Source organism: Rattus norvegicus, chromosome 4 (assembly GCF_021556685.1).
Source record: "Rattus norvegicus strain SHRSP/BbbUtx chromosome 4, alternate assembly SHRSP_T2T, whole genome shotgun sequence".
Taxonomy (NCBI): domain Eukaryota; kingdom Metazoa; phylum Chordata; class Mammalia; order Rodentia; family Muridae; genus Rattus; species Rattus norvegicus.
In genome coordinates, this window is record NC_141537.1 from 34,967,349 (window position 1) to 34,986,696 (window position 19,348).

Below are 19,348 nucleotides of genomic sequence, written 5' to 3' on the forward strand. Positions count from 1 at the left end.
ATTTAGCCACAGATGTTAATGATGCAAACATGAATGATGAGGAGAGAAAACATGACACTGTTGTAATAGCATCCATTGTCAGCTCCAGGTTCTGTAGGAAAGGATTCCTTTGCCATAAGACATGAATATGCCATGCATTTAGATGTTCTACTGTAAGTTAAGCTGTATTGGCCCCACTAGATCACAGTTATAAAGAGTTAGGAGCCATTTGCAGTATAGAAATTGTGATCACGGGCTGGAGAGATGGCTCAGTGGTTAAGAGCTGCTCTTCCTAGGGGTCCTGAGTTCAACTCCCAGCAACCACATGGTGGATCAGAACCATCTGTGATGAGATCTGATGCCCTCTTCTGGTGTGCATGAAGACAGCAACAGTGTACTCACATAAAATAAAATATTTAAAAAAAATTTAAAAAAGAAAAAGAAATTGTGATCACAATCAAAGAGTTTGAGTAAGTTGTACAAGATAGTAGTCTAGGAGCCCAATGTCGCCCAACAGAATTCCACCAGCCTCCCTCCCCCGTGCTTGCATACACGGTCATGTGTTGGGGTAGGGAAAGTTCTGTATGACCAGCAGAAAAAAAACAGGAAACACATCAGAGCTTGGTGTAAATATAGGTTGGCTCAATTCATGTGAGGAAGTCAGACATGGATGACAGTCACTTATTAAAGCCATCTCCTGGACTTTGAAAGACAGTACATAGAAAAAAATCTTTCCATAGACCAGAGATTTGGGCTGTATAACCTGTCATCCGCAAACATGACTCTACGGGGGCAATTTCACATTCAAACCAGTTTGAGTGGGTGGAGAAAGGGCCAGGAGTTCCTGTGCCTACAGCCAGCCTACCTCGCTCAGGCTCTATCATAGTTTCTGCAGTAGCAGCCACCCCTCCAGTCCATCTCTTTTCAAAATAGCTACAAGGGCTGAGTTGCTCAAACACAGGAGTCGCCAGAATACACAGTGGGAAGGTCCAAATCCTTATAACAGTCTATATACCTAGGTGGTTTGACTTTGACCTAGGGTGTTGTTACATTTTTCCTTGATATGATGAAACAACTGAGCAAAGCAACCTGAGAAGAGGTTTATTTTAGCCCCTGGTCGAAGAGACACAGTCCATGACACGGAAGGAATGGTGGCTGAAGTATGAGGTGCCTAGTCACGTGGTCTGCAATCAGGAAGTAAAGACTAGACAGGAAGTGGGGCCAGCTATCCAAACTCATGGCCGGCTTCAATACCCACCTCCGCCAGAGCCTCTCCCACTCATGAAGTTTCTACAACCTTCCAAAGCAGCACTGCCAGCTGGTAACCAAGTGTTTGCACACATGACCCTCTGGGGAACATCTCACAATCAAACCGGGTCCTCTACGGTCTTATCCTGAATGACCTTCATGACCACACTCAAGTTCATGGGTCTCCTCATTCTTAGAAACACACAACCAGTCCCAGAGCCTCTGCAGCAACTGTTGGGAACACTGGACTTATAAATCCTCGTTCAGAAGTCCCACCCTTTCATTTAGGTCATTCTTCTGACTGACTGATTTTTCCAATTAACTTTTTAATCTGTGAAAGCAGCAAGGCCTAAGGTCAATGTCAACATGAAAAGCTATAGTCTCGAAGAGACGTAAGAGCAAAAACAATAAAATGCACCTGCTATTCCTCATCAGAGACAGACTTCACATGGGGGAAAGAATGGTCTTTTTATCCATTTTAGTGCATAACATGCATAACTATTAAGAATTTGATTATCAACTTTTTGAAGCTAAAGATGATTAAAATACTTATTGTTGTATGAGTGTTTGCCTGCATATAGGCACCATGTGCATGCCTGGTGTCTACAGTGGGCAGAAGACACCTAGACCTGGAGGTTCACAGATCGTGTGAGCCACAAAGTAGGTCCTCTGAGTAGGTCCTCTGCAAGAAGAGCAAATGCTTACCTCATCTCTCCAGAACAAGATTGCCCTCCTCTTATATTTTGAGTCTCACTATGGAGCCCAGGCTTCTCGAGCACCCACTATGCAAAACAGGGTTACCCCGGTGTCAGAGACCCACACACCTCTGCTTCTTAAATGCCGGGATTAACTAACACTTGACTTTTTTATTCAACAACTTTTGACAGCTATATTCACAATGCTGAAAAGGCCAAACCACGGTTTTGAATCTGGCTCCCTAATCTTCTTCGCTTTTCCATTTTTATTTATGTACTTGGAAGTTGTTACTAGACACCTAGGTTATATCGTCTTAATGAACGAACGAACCTGTTTATCTGACATACAAGGACTGAACTCCGTGCTTTGTGCAAGTCAAGCACGGAGCACGGCAACCCTTAGCCCTTTAACTTCAACATTCATTACCTGAGTTAGCGTCCTGTCATTTCAGCCTGAAGGACTCACTTTAGTGTTTACTGCTTTGCATATATGCTAGTCACATTGCCATAGTTTTCCACAGTTTCCTTTTTATTGCTGAGGAATTTTTTTTTAAACAAAAATGGAACTTTCATCGACGAATTTTTTTTTCTTTTAGCACTTGAAATACCTCAGACAAGGCTGGAGAGATGGCTCAGTTGGTAAAGTGCTTACTGCACAAGTATAAGGTCATAAGTTTGAATCCCTGGGACCCATGTGAAGCTGGGCAAGGTAGTGTGTAACCCCAGTACTCCTGTGGTAAGAGAGAAAGCAGAGACAGGAGAAACCTGGTAAGTTCACAGGTCAGGTAACCTGGCAGACCAGAGGAGAACAACAAAACAGATGAAGTAAGACTTTCCAGTGACCTCTAACCACATCCATGCATACATAAGCACACACACACACAGAACTTTCGTGGGGTAGGGGCTGTGGGGTGAAAATCTCAGACCACTACCTTCTGCCCATTCCAATTTCCTCTACTTTTTGGACATTATTTATAATTGCTGTCCTAATGGTTTTGTTGCTAGTTCTACAACTATGTTTGGGGTCTTTCTATTTTTTTTTTAACTTGGTTGTGGTATCTTTAAGATTTTAAAAATGCTCTTATCTCTCTAGCTATTGCCTTTGTGTTCTGACAGTTAATACTAGGTGTCAGGTTAGTCCTTGTGAGGCTCACATTTTGGATTTATTAGAAGCAGTGTAGTGACTGTTGTCAGCAGCCTAATTTAGCTGTTCACCTGACACTCTTCTGAGGTGTCTAGTTGGTGTGCTGTGTAGGATGAGGACTTTCCTGAGGCTCTCAGGGCTGAAATTTTCCAGGAGCTCCAGAATTTTCATTCTTTTTTGGTTTCAGGGATCTCTCCCTAGTCTCACAAAGGTTCTTTTCACGTATAGCTGGATTTGGGAGACACCTCTGTAATGCTCCTATCAGTCTCTAATGGGCTCCTTTGTCTTACAAATTCTAGCTAACTTGGTCTCTTTGATTTCTATCTGTTCAATCAATCCGGGAGACTCATGAGGTCTCTGAGATCTGCTACTCTGCACCTAGAGTGAAAACTGCCTTAGGTGACAAGCTAAGGCGGTGATAGTCTTTGATTCCTTCTTACCCCAAACCCAGTTCCTTTCCCCCATATATCAGCTGCTTGAAGAATCCTTCTCCCACAGTTGTGTTACATTCTGGGTTTCCCAACTGTTCCAGAAACAGAATTTTTTTTTTTTTTTGTAAGATTCAACTTTCAAAGTAGAAAACAAAGGTGGAAAAGAGGTCAATGACTCACAGAAGCCAAGCTGATCAAATTTACAGTGGGGACACTGGTAACTCACTGTTATAGAATTTAAAAATATAGAAACACTTTACAGATGGAAAATAGAAGGTATCTGTGAGGGCACAGTGATACCAAATTACATTATCATAAACCAGCCAGATACGTATAGAGAGGATTAGGAAATGTAGTCATTCAACTAAGACTCTTCCTAAATTAAACGAAAGGAAAAAAATGTAAGCCTTAACTTCAAAGGGGGCAACATGGATGGCTTTGCTGCATCCTGGTCACGGGCAAACTAAAGACAAAGGAAAAGAAGATTAGAGCCTTTCTAAATGATTGATAAAGGGCAGGCTAAAGTTTCAGGTTAAGCTTGACTTGCTTCTTTAGTTAGGAAAAGGCACCCAGTGCCCAGCAGGGCAGGACAGAGCTCCACCTGAATGAGACAGACGGGACCTCCATAGCAGTAGACCTGGCTTCACTTCTCTCTGCAGAAGGAAAAATAAAGACCTGGACTCCTGCTACTGATGCTGGCTTCTCTTCTTCCTCCTTCTCCTCCTCTGTCTTTCTGATTTTATAAAAACAGCATCAGCCTAGTATAATAATGTCTTCCAAAAGACAAGCTTCATCATAAGAGGCAGATTCTCCGCCCCCCCTTTTTAAAAAAATCTTTCATTGGATTTTTTTGTTTATTTACATTTCAAATGTTATTCCCTTTTCCAGTTTCCCATCCATAGACCCCCTGCTCCCTTTCCCCTTCTTCTATAAGGGTGCTCTCCAACCTATCCACCCACCCCTTCCCTCCTTCCCACCCTGACATTCCTCTACACTGGTGGGGAGGGAGGGTCCAGCCTTGGCAGGCCCAAGAGCTTCTCCTCCCATCGATACCCAACAAGGCCATCCTCTGCTACATATGCAGCTGGAGCCATAGGTCAGTCCATGTATATATACTCTTTGGGTAGTAGTTTAGTCTCTGAGAGCTCTGGTTGATTGGTAGTGTTGTTCTTATGGGGTTGCAAACCCCTTCAGCTCCCTCAATCCTTTCTCTAACTCCTCCAATGGGGACCTCGTTCTCAGTTCAATGGTTGGCTGTGGGCATCCAAAGAGGCAGATTCTTAAAGACTGGAGAGAGGGCTCAGAGGCCAAGAGCATGGTGGCTCTTGGAGAGGAGCTGATTTTGCCCCTCAGCACCAATATGGTGACTGGATCTTGGCTGATGACTATTAACTCCTGTTCCAGGGGTCTGATGCCCTCTTCCAGCCTCTGAGGGTAGAAAGAGTGTATATGTCCCACAGACACATATGCAGACAAAATACCCTTACACCTAAAATAAAACATGCTTTAAAAGCAACCTTAGATGAAACAATTAAAAACATAAATTCTCAGAATAGAATACATATCACATTGTGTAGAACTTAAGTGGCAAAATTCTGCCTCAGGGTACAGTCCCTCTGATAGTGAGACTTGACCACTCTGGGCATACGGTCCTAAGACCTTTCTGCACTGAGTTTTACAAAGAAACCTTTCTAGAGGAGGGTGGGCTTTTAGGAAACCAAAACAGAACAGAAGTGTACAATCTGAACATACCATGCTCTTGAGAAGAGTGGAAATATGTCAATTTAATATTATTTTTTTTCAACAAGAAAATGTTGCAAGTTTTTGGTGTAGTTTGTTAATAACTTGGTCACATTTATGTGAGAATGGGTGAAACAGAGTGATGGTTTTTACATTTGAGGGGTAGTAGGTTTCCTTTGAGAATACAGTATGACTTTCTTTCTGCCAGTGGTGATGGGAATCTCATGACCAAACTCACTGCAGCGTCCCCCACATTCTGGTAACTGTCTCTATTCCCCCCAGACACTGAGACCAAATATCCATAGGTATTCACTTTTAATGTGATTTTCCATATTGCCAACCCTTGTCCAAAAAATGGCATTTCTTAATTAAGAGATTTGAAGGTGACTCAGTTCCATTTACTTCATAACACATTGTCCCTTTTGTAAACTTACCTCTGCTTTTTCCACATTACCTTCCAACTTCCCTCCCATGGGGCAAATGCTTCAAGTTTACCTCAATCCTCTTTACTGACTTTAATAGGCTGTAAAATCGTTTAAGAGGAACCTCAAAAGACTGCCTCAGGATTCACCTGGTTCTCGAGTCCTGGAATTCTTTGAGGCAGCAAATGTCCTCCGTAAGATAAACAATCGGAGATCATCAGAGATCATGCTTTCCCCTTCCTTGAAGGTGGGTACAGTCCCTCTGATAGTGAGAATTGACCACTCTGGACATACGATCCTAAGACCTTTCTGCGCCGAGTTTTACAAAGAAACCTTTCTAGAGGAGGGTGAGCTTTTAGGAAACCAAACTCAAACCTGAGACCCATCACTGTGGTGCCTAAGCAAAAAGACACTTATTGCTGGTCTCAGACTCCTAATTTTTAACATGGAAAAAAGGATACGTCTTCAACGACCAGGAAAACTTAATAAGATCATGTCTGGCATTTGACAGCTCCTGTTTAATTAGTCTTTACAAATCAGAGAAGCCTGTCCTCTAAGAGTAGTAAGCAAGGGACCATTGCGAGAGCTAAGGCTCTTGGGTAGAACAGTGGGATATGTGCCTTTCATTGTTTTTACTCTCGACTTGTTTTTCTCTATCTTATTGTACAGGTTTGTTTTAAGAATTTGGATCAACTTTAAAAATCACCTTATTAAATCTTCTACCCTTGAAGAGTGTCATACCAAAAACTACTGTAGTAGGCACCAAAGCCTTGGTGGCCAGACCAGAGTGAAGGAGGGGCGTGTCTGTGACCCAGAAGTCAGCCTCAGACAAGCACAATCGCTGTCTTCCTAATTTCCCTCCAAGAGTTATTCAAGGGGACTGTGGTTTTGCCTTAAGCAAAACTCCTTTAACAGCCCAGCATCTCAAAGCAAACAACATCTTTTTATTAGGTCCCCAGCGGATGAAAGCAAGCATTCCATTTGGACTCTTCTTGGGCAATTAATGCATTAGCTAAAGACAAACTTCTCTGAAAACAAAGCCACTGTTCTGGCAGCCTTCGGTAGATTTGGGAAATAGAGAACAAACTCCAAGTGTACATTCACTGATAAGAGGAACGACTCACCACGCACCTCAAGCCCAAGGTAGCATTCATTACGAAGGACAGGATTTCTTAAAGTAATCGTTTGTGTTTCACAATGACCAGGGAATTTAAATTCATCTTTGAGTTTATGTGATACTCCCTGACTCACAGGAACAAATTACTAATAATTAAAACCGATTTTATAGCTATGTTAATTTAATTAAAGATTGACTTATGATTTCTAAGGAAAGTGTCTGATACTCGGGACTGGATCAGTCTGTCATCATTTCTGGCTTTAACACTAGCAGCAGAAAGGCATTGTTAAGGACAGAGTGGAAGCCAGGCTGATGGCACAGCCTGTGTCCCCAGCCGGATGTCAGAAGCCTGCATTTCAAGGTATTTGGTTGGTTGAGAGGGATGGATTAAAAGGTCCAGCATGTTTGGGCAACTTGGGAAGGCCATGATTCAAAATTTTAAAGAAAGGAAAAGGGGCTGGGGATACAGCTCAGTAATAGAACATTTTACCAAGGTCATAGGGTTTAATTCTTCAGTATCATAAAAACCATCACAAAATAAAAGACACAGTGGAGGAAAAAACATTTATCAAAAATCCATCCATTCAACCGTTCATGCATACTTCAAAATTGGAACTTAAAATGTTCCTGACCCAGAGCATTTTCTCCCTTACAGAACCCTGTTCAGGTTTCAAGGGAGAGGCTGCCACTGTTATGAAGAATATCCATGAGGATGTTCATAGGTATCCGAGATATGAAGAAGCAGGCAATTTTGTGAGTTCATTTTGTCTTCCTAATACCAAAGGCTGAAGCTTTTGGAGAAAACTGGGTCCCATCGGCTCCCCTCCCCCCAGGTAGAACAAAAGGCACACACCCCTTTGTGGAAGAGGCTTGTGGAAAGAACATTTTAGAAAGCTCTGGAAAAATCCACATCCTGAAAGCATTCGATTACCCAGAATTGAAAATGGGATTTTACTCAGTGGCAAGAGTACAAATTCATCCCTACAAGTTTGGCTTCTGTGGTCAGAGCCGCACGAGGGCTTGGAGGGACAGTTAACTTGGAAGACTGATAAACCCGGGCCCAAGGCAGATTCGACAAATATTATCATCAAAGTGCCCCATCCTTGCACCTGAAGCTTCCCAACGGGCCATGCACTCTGAATACACAGTCTGAGGAGGTTACAAACAGTTTCAAGCGCAATTTGTTCCCCGTTTTAATTCCCTGCTCACCGAGTTATGCGCTGCTAAACATTTCCAGAAGACTGTCAAAACGTAAGCATCCCGAGGTTTACACAGGCCACACCATTAAATAACATATAAGCACGAAGATTTAAACAGTGTTTTCCAGCAATGCTAAATATTTTAGCTAAGTAAAAACTGAAGCTTGAAATGCAATAAGCATTTAAACGACTCTTTTCTGTGCCAGAATTCTTACTTTTCCCTGTGCGACCCGGGCTGCTGGGATTAAGGCGACCCCAGGGAGCTCAGCAAATGGTTGTGGGTTATGAGGTGCAGCAGGGGCTTGGCGACAGCGCGCCACCCAGCTTCGAGAAACCCAGCCACGACTGGAACCCAAGAACTAGTGTGTTCACTCTGTGGTCAGCTTCGCATTTTCTCTTCTCCTTGGAAAAAAATAATTGAAAAGGCTGCTACGAAAAGCAGGCCTGTTTCCCCCACCTCCCAAGTAAACCACGAGCTGGGCCAAGAACAGAGCCACGGGACTCTAGGACTCTATACTAGGGAAGGCGCGGAAGCACACAGGAGTGACATGGCTACTGTGCCTCTCCCTTAAGGAGGGACACGGCCCAGGGCCCAGGGACCGACTGCAGCAATGACAGCAGCCACGCCACTCCAAACATACTGTGCTGTCACTTTGGGGAGAAGAAAAACCCAGAACAAACTTCACGTGGTTCTTACCGCATGGTGATTGCAGTCCAATTCGTGGCCTGTTACGGGCGTGCCACCCACTGAGCAGAAGTCATGGAAATTAGGCCTCCTTCAAAGGCTCTCAAGTCACTGCCTCATGAACAGAAAAAGTCAAGGATTTCAAAGAAACACGGACAGAGGGATCCCATCTCCTACTGACTCTCGGGCCTCTGGTTTCATTCATTCGTTTATTTAAGTATTCACTTTACATCCCAGTATCAACTCCCCTCTCTTTCCAGGCTCCCCTCTCAAAGTTCCTTCCCCATTAGAGAGCCACCTCCAGTCCCATTTATGTCTAAGCAGAACCAAGATGGTCTCCCATCAAAACCAAGAGTTCATAAAGGAATGGGTGGACTATGTGTTTTTTTATGAGATCTGGGTCCATGGTTTGGTCCCCCCCCCAACAAAATCTGATCTTCTATAAAAATTCCAACAAGTATCAAAAGGGAATGCATGGACTCAGGAGCTTCCTTCCACACTACAAAGTCCAAAGCTGGAACACTGTGCTTTGTACCATCCACAAACTCGTACCTGGTCTTCGAGGTTGATATGTAGTAGATACTAAGTTATGTGAAGGGGAAATTACTCCTTCAATCAAACAGACATGTCCTATTTCTGGTAAAGATCCACACCTTTAACAGGCATGCAAATAAAAACTCGTGGATGATATTGATGCTTTCCAGCTGTAATCTAACTCCAGGGACCTTCAGGAACTCATGGAAACCTTTGGGAACTAAGAATGGTCACAGTCCCCAGTAGAATAATCAGCATCATCTTTGGGCGATAACCGCTGTTGACAGTAACCACAAGTTCTTAAGGTTAACTTCTTTTCCAAAGTCATCACAATGAGGTAAGTATTAGCAAGGGTTAGATACAGCGGAATTTGGTTCTGGTATAACCCAGTAGTAAATTATGTTACAGATATCATATCATAGTTCTTTTTTTTTTTTTTTTTTGGTTCTTTTTTTTCGGAGCTGGGGATCGAACCCAGGGCCTTGCGCTTCCTAGGCAAGCGCTCTACCACTGAGCTAAATCCCCATAGTTCTTATGTCCAACTTCCACTGAAGCTTTAGGTGAATTTCACCATCATGAGAAGAAATTGTAGCAAGTTGGGCTGGAGAGATTGCCCTGTCATTAAGGTGTCCGCTGTGCAAACATGGGGACCTGAGTTTGGATCCATCCCTCACATAGAAACCCAGGACTGCAGGCAGTTACGTGTTACCCAAGAACAGGTGGTATGCTTGTGAATATGGCTCAGATAGATCTCTGGAGCTCCTCGGCCAGTTAGGTAGCCAAACTTACGACCTCTAATTCCATAAGAGACTGACTCCCTGTCAGTGATTTAAATGGTGTAAGAACGGAAGACACCCAGTGCTAAACTCTGGTTTCCATACATATGTGCACACATGTGCACTCACACCTAGCACTAACAGATAAAGGTGCCTCCATGTGCACATATGCTACCCAAACACACAAACTGTCTTAAGTATTAAAGATGGTTAGGGCGAGTCTATCAGTTCAGTAGTTTTTTCCTTACCGGGAGTGAACTATATCCTCTCCTACGCATTCGGAACCATGCAAATGAGCCCACGCATTACTTTACAAGTAGTGGGAACACAATATCCCCAAACATAGCAAGAAGAGTCCATCAATGACAATATTTTTTGCCATTCGTCGCAGAAATACACAAGAGCAAGCAATCGGTGGCTTTAAAAATAGTTTTATTTTTCCCTTCACAGACACACAGGCCTCTGACCATAATTCATGGCACCCCAAATTAAATATAGACTTAAGAGTATATTTGTCTGACATGATTCAAGAAAGTGGATTTTAAATGTGAATGGGTGCCAACCATGGGGACTGGAGGAGGGTGGTACCAGCAAAGAGGGGCGTACATCATTCTTACAGCGACTCTTAGACTTGGAATCAATATGTGCTCATCATATACATATTTAGCCCAAATCAGTATGCTCAGGAGTAGAATTTCTTCTGTCTCTATAATAAAAAGGCCAAAGCACTTCCTTAACATTCGAAATGTTTCCCTAGTAGACTTGGTATAGTAAGAGAATGATTGCTAAACATCCTCAATGTGGTTTTCATTATGAAAAAACATGTTTCACATAAAATCTTCATAATATAATCCAGAGGCCAAATTTGTGCATGTTTAAAATTTGAGTCCAGGCTAGATATTTGGATTTCCCCCCCCTTCCAGTGTTTTTCATTTTTATAAATACATACCTAGCTTTCTACTACTTTAAACATACTCGGAACTCTTTTAGAAACCATGGCTGCCTTTCAGTAGCATCAGTGAGACCATCATCCGGGTAGGAGACCTCCCTCATTTCCCTTCAGACTTACTCCAGATCAAGTTTAGTATTGACCAAATCCCAGTATTTAAAAGATACAAACACAGGTTACGGGCAGCGTGCCAAAGAATAATTAGGAATAATTCCACATGATCTTGCTACAAAAAAAATCCAGAAAATGAATGATTGCATTTAATATAAGAAGCATTGACCTGAATTTAAATGGGACAGATGCGGAAGGGGCGGAGCCATGCTTCAAACCCTGACGAGGCTTGTTGTGGTTCCAATCAATTTTCCAGCCACATCCGGGTCAGTCCCCCTATGAGCCCACAGCGGTCACTTTTGAGGTAGATGCTGATGGCTTAAAGAGAGGTAGGTAAAGTCCGAACTTGTTTTCAATGCCCGCAAATGTTGCAACTGCCAGTTTATAGCCCCCTACGTGGTCAGGATTGGGAGCGGGCAGAGTAATCCGAGATTTAGGAACCAGCTCAGATCCCACGGGCTTCCTGTGAAGAAAAGAAAAGGGGAGATCAACTGACTTTCTGAAAAATGCCAGTAGAAACCAATAAAACCATGCGACTCGAGGCAATGATTGCATTCTAGTCAACTGGGTGCTCCCTGGGAAATGACCCTGTGGACACTCTCAAAGGAGGCAATGAGAACCGAGTATTAGAGGCTGTGGGCATTTAGCAGTGACATTCACTGTGACACTTACACGCCTCCAAAATCGACGTAGAACCATCGCTGCAGCAGTTCGTAAGTAAGCAAGGTGACACCAAACTGCGGTGAGGAGCGGAAGACTCGAGCTAACGACCAAGGCGGAAATAACAGACATCATTAGATTTTTAAGAAATTTCCCTGATACCAAAGGATTAGTTAAGAACCAATTAGTTCCATACCACCAGCTCCTTTCCACAAGGCTTTGGGGCCTTCTTCCCGAAGTATCTTTCTGAAGCAGTCTGTCACACCGCTGTAAGTGGTTTGGCCAGCCCGGGCAGCCACCTGTAATCTAGTCTTGATAACATCAGCAGGGGTCACTAAAGATGCGGCAGGCATACCTGGAGTTGAGACACAACACCATCTCAGTCCACTCACATTCTCACTATATAAAAATAACTGTGCTTTTGAACTGCTGGCCGTGGGAAGAAAGTTAAGCAGGCAACGTAATAAAATGCCCATTTTGCTGTCCTCTGGAAAGCACAACGGTGGACGGTTCGGTCTGCAAGAGCCCGCCCCGCCCCCGACCTTCGTTTGTTGGTTCTATTCTTAAATACATAAATATTTTTAAGCAATTATTTATCCATAACACTATTTCAAGTGGTTGAGAACAAACAGAGAAAGTGGTTTTCAAAAAAAAAATTTTTTTTTCCCTTTCCTGCTGAAATGAGAACCTCACGGAGTTATTAGGTCTGATTTTTCAGAGGCGAAGCTTATTATGTGTTTCCTCTTCATGGTTTCCTGGCAGCTGGCAGCCACAGGAGGCCGCTTTCCCTCACACATCCAGCCACCCTGCACTCCAAAACCCCACTTCTCCTACCAGAAGGCTGTCCTGATAGCTATGCAAACACCGGCAGCCTATTTGTGACTCTCCAACACATCTTTCTCCCAAAATCTTCAGAGAAAACTTTACAACAGAAAGCTTCAATTTTATACTGGCTGGTAATTGATAAAGGAGGACAACAACAACAACAACAACAACAACGACAACAACAACAACAACAACGACAACGACAACAACGAATCCCTCCCAGCAAGCCGTCCCTCCCAAAATTACCAACAGTAAATTTTTTCAGAGTCGTTTTTAATCCAAAAAATGGGGCAGCCCATGTGGAGAGTTTTAAAATGGAGACCATTGAGAAGACACTGTCTCTTCTGGGTTTATTACTTTTCCACTATGAACCTATTCCAAACCAAACTGGTCAGATGCAGATGCATAAATCTCCTTTGCTTTTTTTAAGGCTTAATAATTCTGTAAGAATTTCTGTCCAAACCAACATGGTCTGGCTCAGAATGCCATCTCGTCCTTCAACAGACAGTTTTAAAGTCACATTTCCGAGTTGTGTGTGTGTGTGTGTGTGTGTGTGTGTGTGTGTGTGTGTGTGTGTGTGGGTGTGTGTGTGTGTAGGGGGAGGGTGTGACTGTGAACTACACGCTCCCATTTCTACCAGAAGAGACGAGCATCTCTTGGCCTTCTGTCTCCACTCAATCCCTCTAACAGTAACTCTTAGGAATAGTCATTACCCAAACACTGCCTTTTACACATGTGAAGCTCACTTTCTATACAGTGTTCGTCTAAGAAGCAGCATTGGGCCCCTCCTATTAGCTTGGAGGGATTATTGTAATTTTGAGATAGGAAATAAGAATTATGCTTAGAAACCCACTGCTCATTCACACAGGCTTCATTCCCTGGTTTAAGGAAATGGAGTCCTCCTAACCACACTGCAGGTGTGGTTATGTGGCTCTGTGAAAGACACAGGGGCAAAAAGGAAGGACACGTTCTTTTCCCACGAAGGCACTTTTCATATGCATTCCCTGGTCACGAGACAATGCTGGAGGAGAGGAGACGATGAAGAATACAGGCAACGGGAATAAACATGACTGAATGAAATGCGAAAAGGATCATATAAACTACTTAATAGGAAGCCTGGCAAAGCAAGTGTGTGTGTGTGTGTGTGTGTGTGTGTGTGTGTGTGTGTGTGTGTGTGTAGCCCCCACACCCCCTAGTGGATGATGTCTAGGCCCTCAGAAGTGTTACAGAAATGGTGTGTAGACTTCTGAGAGGTGTGTGTAGGAGGAATGGGGTTGATAGTAAACCTGGAATACTGAGTTCAGCTACTCTAAAATCTGGTCAACCTAGTCAAAGGTCCTGCAAAGGTCTTGGTCATCTGACAGCTACTGGTTTTGCAAGTACAAGTGGGCAAAGACTGTGAATACGTTTGCCAGGTCATTCTCTGCTTTTCAAGCCTAAAGCTACATTGATGAAATGGCTTGAGTATAGAAGAAGAGGAGACCATAAGACAGGAAGGTATCGTCTGTGTTCTCACAGGACGAGTGCAGGCGGCCTGCCTGACTCACTATGGACAAGAGTCAAGCATGCATAGCCCTGGGGGATACCCACTCCCTCAGCAACAGAAATGACACTAGGTGCTCAGTAACCGATAAAAACAACTGTGGGATTTCTAGGGAGCCAGCAATTGCATAGGATCAACGATAGCAAGAAGACGACTTGACTTTGGAGAATACAGACAGCTTTGGGGACCAAATCATTAATTTGTATAGGTATCATATCTGGATTAATAACTCTGTGTCTTCTCTATTTAAGGCTTAAAGATTAGTACATGCTTATTTTAGGTCAAGGCTGGGGCTTTCCAAATTACACTCTTTGGCTATTAGCTATATGACCAACCTACTAGGTTGGTGACTGACAGCAACGTGACAAAGTTATTCATTAAGAAGGAGGAAAAATCAGCTGGGGGAAGGATGGTGCACTCCTAGAATCCCAGCACTTAGGAGGTAGAGGCAGGCAGATCTCTGAGTTCGAGGCCAGTGTGGTCTACAAAGTGAGTTTCAGGACATCCAGGGCTACACAGAGAAACCCTGTCTTGAAAAAGCAAAGGGAGAAAAAAGAAAGAAGAAAAATCTCCAGCTGAACGGAAAGCATCGGTTTTCACTGGCTCCGTGTCCATTGACTGTGGCTACTGGACTCAGTCTTCGTCCCGTGTGTCTATCTCCTCCACTTCCAGTTACTTCCTGTTTGATCTCCATTTCTCCACTAGATAAATATACATACCACATGGGTGTGACTCTCCTCTCATGTGTTTACATCCCCTTTCAGGAAAGTGAGGAGAGTCACTTTCGTTCTGGCCCCTTTCTTTCCTTCATGTACCTCCCAACAGCTCTTCTTGCACGACAAAAACAAACGCTAGCGTCAGAGACAATTTGGAGCGACTCATAGCCTTTACTTTTCCAGCTCAAACTTTTCTCTGTCAAGGCTGCTTCAAGTATCCGGTGGTGTCCATCTTAAATTCGCTCCTAATCTGGCTGCGGAGAAGGCAACCCTTGCAAGCAGAGCAGGTGCAGGATGTCCTCCCCTTGGATGCCACCACATCACTGAGGTCCACACCTCATGTCCTGGGCAACTGGGAGGTATTGTTTCAGACCAGAAACCCATCTCCTTTTACTTGCCTGTTTCTGTCCTCTCTAATTCTGACATCAAGGAAACAGCTTTTAAACAGACAGTAGACCTATGTTATGTACCCCTTTGGTTCTGATTTTCCATCTATGTGTTTTATGTCCCATTCTAGGGGGTGACCCTTACCAAGTCTACATTTACTAAAGTCTATATTTCCCTCTTTTTCCTTATTCTTTTGTTAACACAAGTTCTTATAGTGGCACCCAGGCTGTCCTCAAACTCTTAATTCTATTGACTTAGATTTCCAAGTACAGGGATTATGGGTAAGTACCATTAAATATGGTCTAGATTGGTTTTCTTTGATCAAGTCAGAACCCTAGAGATTTTTAATTTCAATGATCATTTCATTAATTAAAAAGCCAAAAACCACTCAAGGCCACTTTGGTCTACAAAGGTTAGCCCCGGTCTTCCTAATGAGAAAGTGTCTTAAGATAATCAAGAAATCTCTGCATTCGACCCTTGGGTCCGTCCTCAGATAAACTCATAAAATTAAAAAAAAAAATGCCACAGAACTCTGACACGTGTTACATGTCAACTTGCTCATTTTGACCTTGTCCGAAAGTTATGAAATATGCAACATTCTTAGGGAGCGTGGGTGCAAGATTACTATATTTTTTTTTACAACTTCCTATGTACTTACTTTTATTTTAGAATAAAAAGTAAGATAAAAAGAATCACTCCCCACCTCCCTGAGCTTCCAATTACAGTTCTTGCAAGTTCCCCTGTGGTCCCTAAATTACCGTTTTCTCTGTAATTTTTCAGTTCATGTTCCCTGTTGCCCTTTCCTGTAGGAGGATGGCTGTCTGTGTACTGATTGGTACTCGGAATCAAATAAAAGGCTGGCCAGGCAGTGCACTCAGTCATGGGTGGCATCTACCATACTCCAAATCTATTTCCCCACCGCTTTCCCTTTTGGATGGGCAAGCACTCTATGCTGAAGGGGCTATGGCAGGCTACAGGGTCAACTGAGGCTTTCCAAAATGTTGCAGAGCAGGGAGCCAGCTGAACTGTGCTGTGAGAACACTTCATTTTCTACTCGGCTGAGAAAAGGTTGTTAATTTACATTTTGCTGCACCTGTGGTTAAGGTGGGACATGAGCTTAAGCCCTATCCTGCCATTCTACGCAAGATCAATTCGGAGTTTGTAACTTGCAGACGAAGGTTGCTTGAAGCTCTAGGTGACATGGAGAGTGGCCCGGCTATGCGTTCAGAAAGGCTGCTTGCTGGCTTCCTGCTTTTAGAATTCATTTTTCTGTTTACTCAGAGGTCAAGAGTTCCCGCTTACACTTTACACTATCCACACTTTTTCTTGCTAGTTTTGGCCTGTGGCATCATCAGTTTCAGACGCAGAGGGGTTGCTTTCTGAGTACGGATGCTGCTGTATTTTCTAGCAGTTTAAGACATTCAGGAAGAAAGTTGCATGAATAAGTGCACTTCACTACCCAGATCTGTCTCCTCTACTTCATATTCTCAAGGCGCCAAGAATTGAATTATTCAATTATGAAATCTTCTGTGTCAGCAGCAATGGGATTTTGAAACAGCCCTCAAGCCACAGATCCCCCGAAAAAACTGCTCCTGACCCTCAGTCCAAAACATACAGTAAGTATGTGTCCTTATCACTGGACACAGGCAGGCCCGTGGGGACATTTTCTTAAGTAGTAATTGATGGACAAGGACTCAGTCCACTGTGCGTGGTGCCATCTGTAGGCTGGTGTCCTGGGTTCTGTAAGACAGCAGGCTGAGCAAGCCAGTAAGAAGCACCCTCCATGGCCTCTGCTTGAGCTCCTGCCTCCAGGTTCTTGCCATGTTTAAGTTTCTACCCTGACATCCTTAAGGGATGAAAAGTGATATGGAAGTGTAAACCAAATAAAATGTTTCCTCCCTGGGTTGCTTTAGGTCATGGTCTTTCAGCACAGCAACTGTAACCCTGACTAGCACAGCAGGTGAGTGCACAGGGAACAGGAAGGCTGTGGGGCTAAAACGCCAGCAGAGGTGGTAATGCCTCCAGAACATTGAGACTAGTGTGGTTTTACATAAAAACAGAACAAAACAAAATGACAACAACAACAACCAAAAAACCCAAAAACCCAAAAAACCAAAAACAATCATACTTTCTACCAGCAACCTCAGTTCCCAGATTCTATTTCTCCAATAAGGAGATAGAATCCACCTCAGGGAAAAGTGTTTAGGTTTTGCCTAAAGATTTGCTTGGTATTGATAAAATCACTTATATAAAAGTTTCAGTAATTTGGGCAGTTTTGAGTGTCTATGATTAAGAATATAATTCTCTTTACTGAATTCTGTTTTAAAATCCTGGCTCACCCTCATCATTTGCATTAGCTTCATGTCTGTGTTTCCTTGGACATTGGATGGACAATAAAAATGTAGCACACACACACAGCAGATGTGACGGCCATTACTGGTTGTCGACATGACTCATCTGGAATGAAGTACCGTCCAGAACTGGAGGGAATGCCTAAGAGATTTTTTTTCTTAACCTGGTTTGGAGTGGGTGAGTCCACTTCTAATCTGGGCCTTTGAGGTACGAGGACACACATCTTTGATCGGGTCTTGAGCTTGGAAGACACACCTTTAATGTGGGCCATACCTTCTGCTGGTAGTCTACATAAAGAATGGAGGAAGGAAGCCTTTGCCCTTTGCTTGCTCGCCCTTACCTTGCTAGCACCTCCATTCATTCACCACCATCACACCTACTTCTTTGGGGTTCCAGCATATTCTGAAGGCCAGCTGGGGCATCTATCATTGTGGATGGAGCAACTACTGGATTCTTAGACTTTCTGTTCACAGCCAGACACGGTTGGAGTAGCTGAACTGCAGCCTGTATGACATTACAATAAATTGCTTCTCTCTCTCTCTCTCTCTCTCTCTCTCTCTCTCTCTCTCTCTCTCTCATATCTATCTAGAGATACATTACATAAGTTCTGTTCCTCTAGAGAACCCTGACTAGTACAATGAGATACTATTTAGCTACAAAGAAAAAAAATGAAATTATAAAATCTGCAGGTAAATAGATGGAGCTAGGAGAGGATGAACATATTGAGTGTGGTAGCCCAGACAAAGAGAGGCAAATATTATGTTTCCTCTCATCTGATACTCCTAGCTCCAAGTCTTCAGAAAAGAGTATGTGTGAATGTGGGCAAGCTTTAACCAGAGGGGAGAGAGATAAACACAGATGGAGGAGGGAGAGGAAAATTACTAAGAATATCTGAAACGATAATAAGGACCCGTATTATTAGCTATCTACTTAAAGATACCTAACATATATGAGTGCGTGGATACATATTCACAAATAGTTTGAATGGAAATTTCCTACTTGGGCTGATGATGCCATCCCTGAGAGCCATATGCTCTCTAATAAGAACCTTAACACAAGACATGAAACACCCACTTTTGTATCGCTGGTCAGTGTGGTCTAAGAGAGTCCCAAAACATTATAGACTACTGTTGGTGTCCTTGGTTGACACCTAGGGGAGAAAGGGTAAGTTTCTATGGCTGAATACACCATCCACTTCAGACATAGGACTGAGAGGACCAGAACTGCGATATGACCTAAAAGCTTTCTTCCTGTGGGTCATCTTTCATGGTACCAAGGCACCATGCAGGTTTCCAAAGCAGAGCAGAAACAAAGAGTCCTACCCAACTATGATGCCTCTGAACTACAACAACTGGCATGGCATAATAACACTAAAGGTGAATAGTGGTACACATACCTTAGTGGTAACCACCAGTTTTCTAATTGGACTTTTAAGGCTGGTCAACAAGAAATGGCATCATGCCTTCTGCTAGATACCCAGGCAACTTGACCTAGGACTAGGAAAGTCATAGACCTTGGAGCAGAACCTACAATTGCCAGTTTAGGAAACAAGCATAACTCCTAACTACGTTCTAAATATTTCTCCTTGTACCCACGGATAACTGTAGTTCCAAGCCCTTATCAGGGAAGCTTCTCTTTGAAACAAAGACCATTACAGAAAACCACAACTGATCAAAATGCAGAGCAGTGGATCCTGGTCCCAACTGATACATCTACAGTATAACTTCTGTATCTAAGACTCAGGGATATTCATGCAAGAGGGGCAGATCGATTGGGGGAGCCGATGAACATAAAGTTTGTTGTGATGTTGTGTCTCCTAGAAGTCTTCATGACAG

General features: G+C 43.3%; 1 protein-coding gene across 4 annotated transcripts in view; it reads right to left on the bottom strand.

Annotated features, from left to right (window-relative positions):
- Positions 1-10,385: 10,385 nt before the first annotated feature.
- The window catches only part of Slc25a13 (solute carrier family 25 member 13), a 182,653-nt gene continuing 173,690 nt past the window's right edge, over positions 10,386-19,348 (bottom strand). For all 4 annotated transcript variants that reach the window (NM_001419627.1, NM_001419624.1, XM_087657977.1 and 1 more), the window contains exons 16-18: positions 11,887-12,045; positions 11,703-11,793; positions 10,386-11,493 (exon numbers count right to left, since the gene is read on the bottom strand). In NM_001419627.1, coding sequence (NP_001406556.1) covers positions 11,307-11,493; positions 11,703-11,793; positions 11,887-12,045 — 437 coding nt within the window. In that variant the 3' untranslated portion in view covers positions 10,386-11,306. The remainder of the gene's footprint in view (positions 11,494-11,702; positions 11,794-11,886; positions 12,046-19,348) is intronic.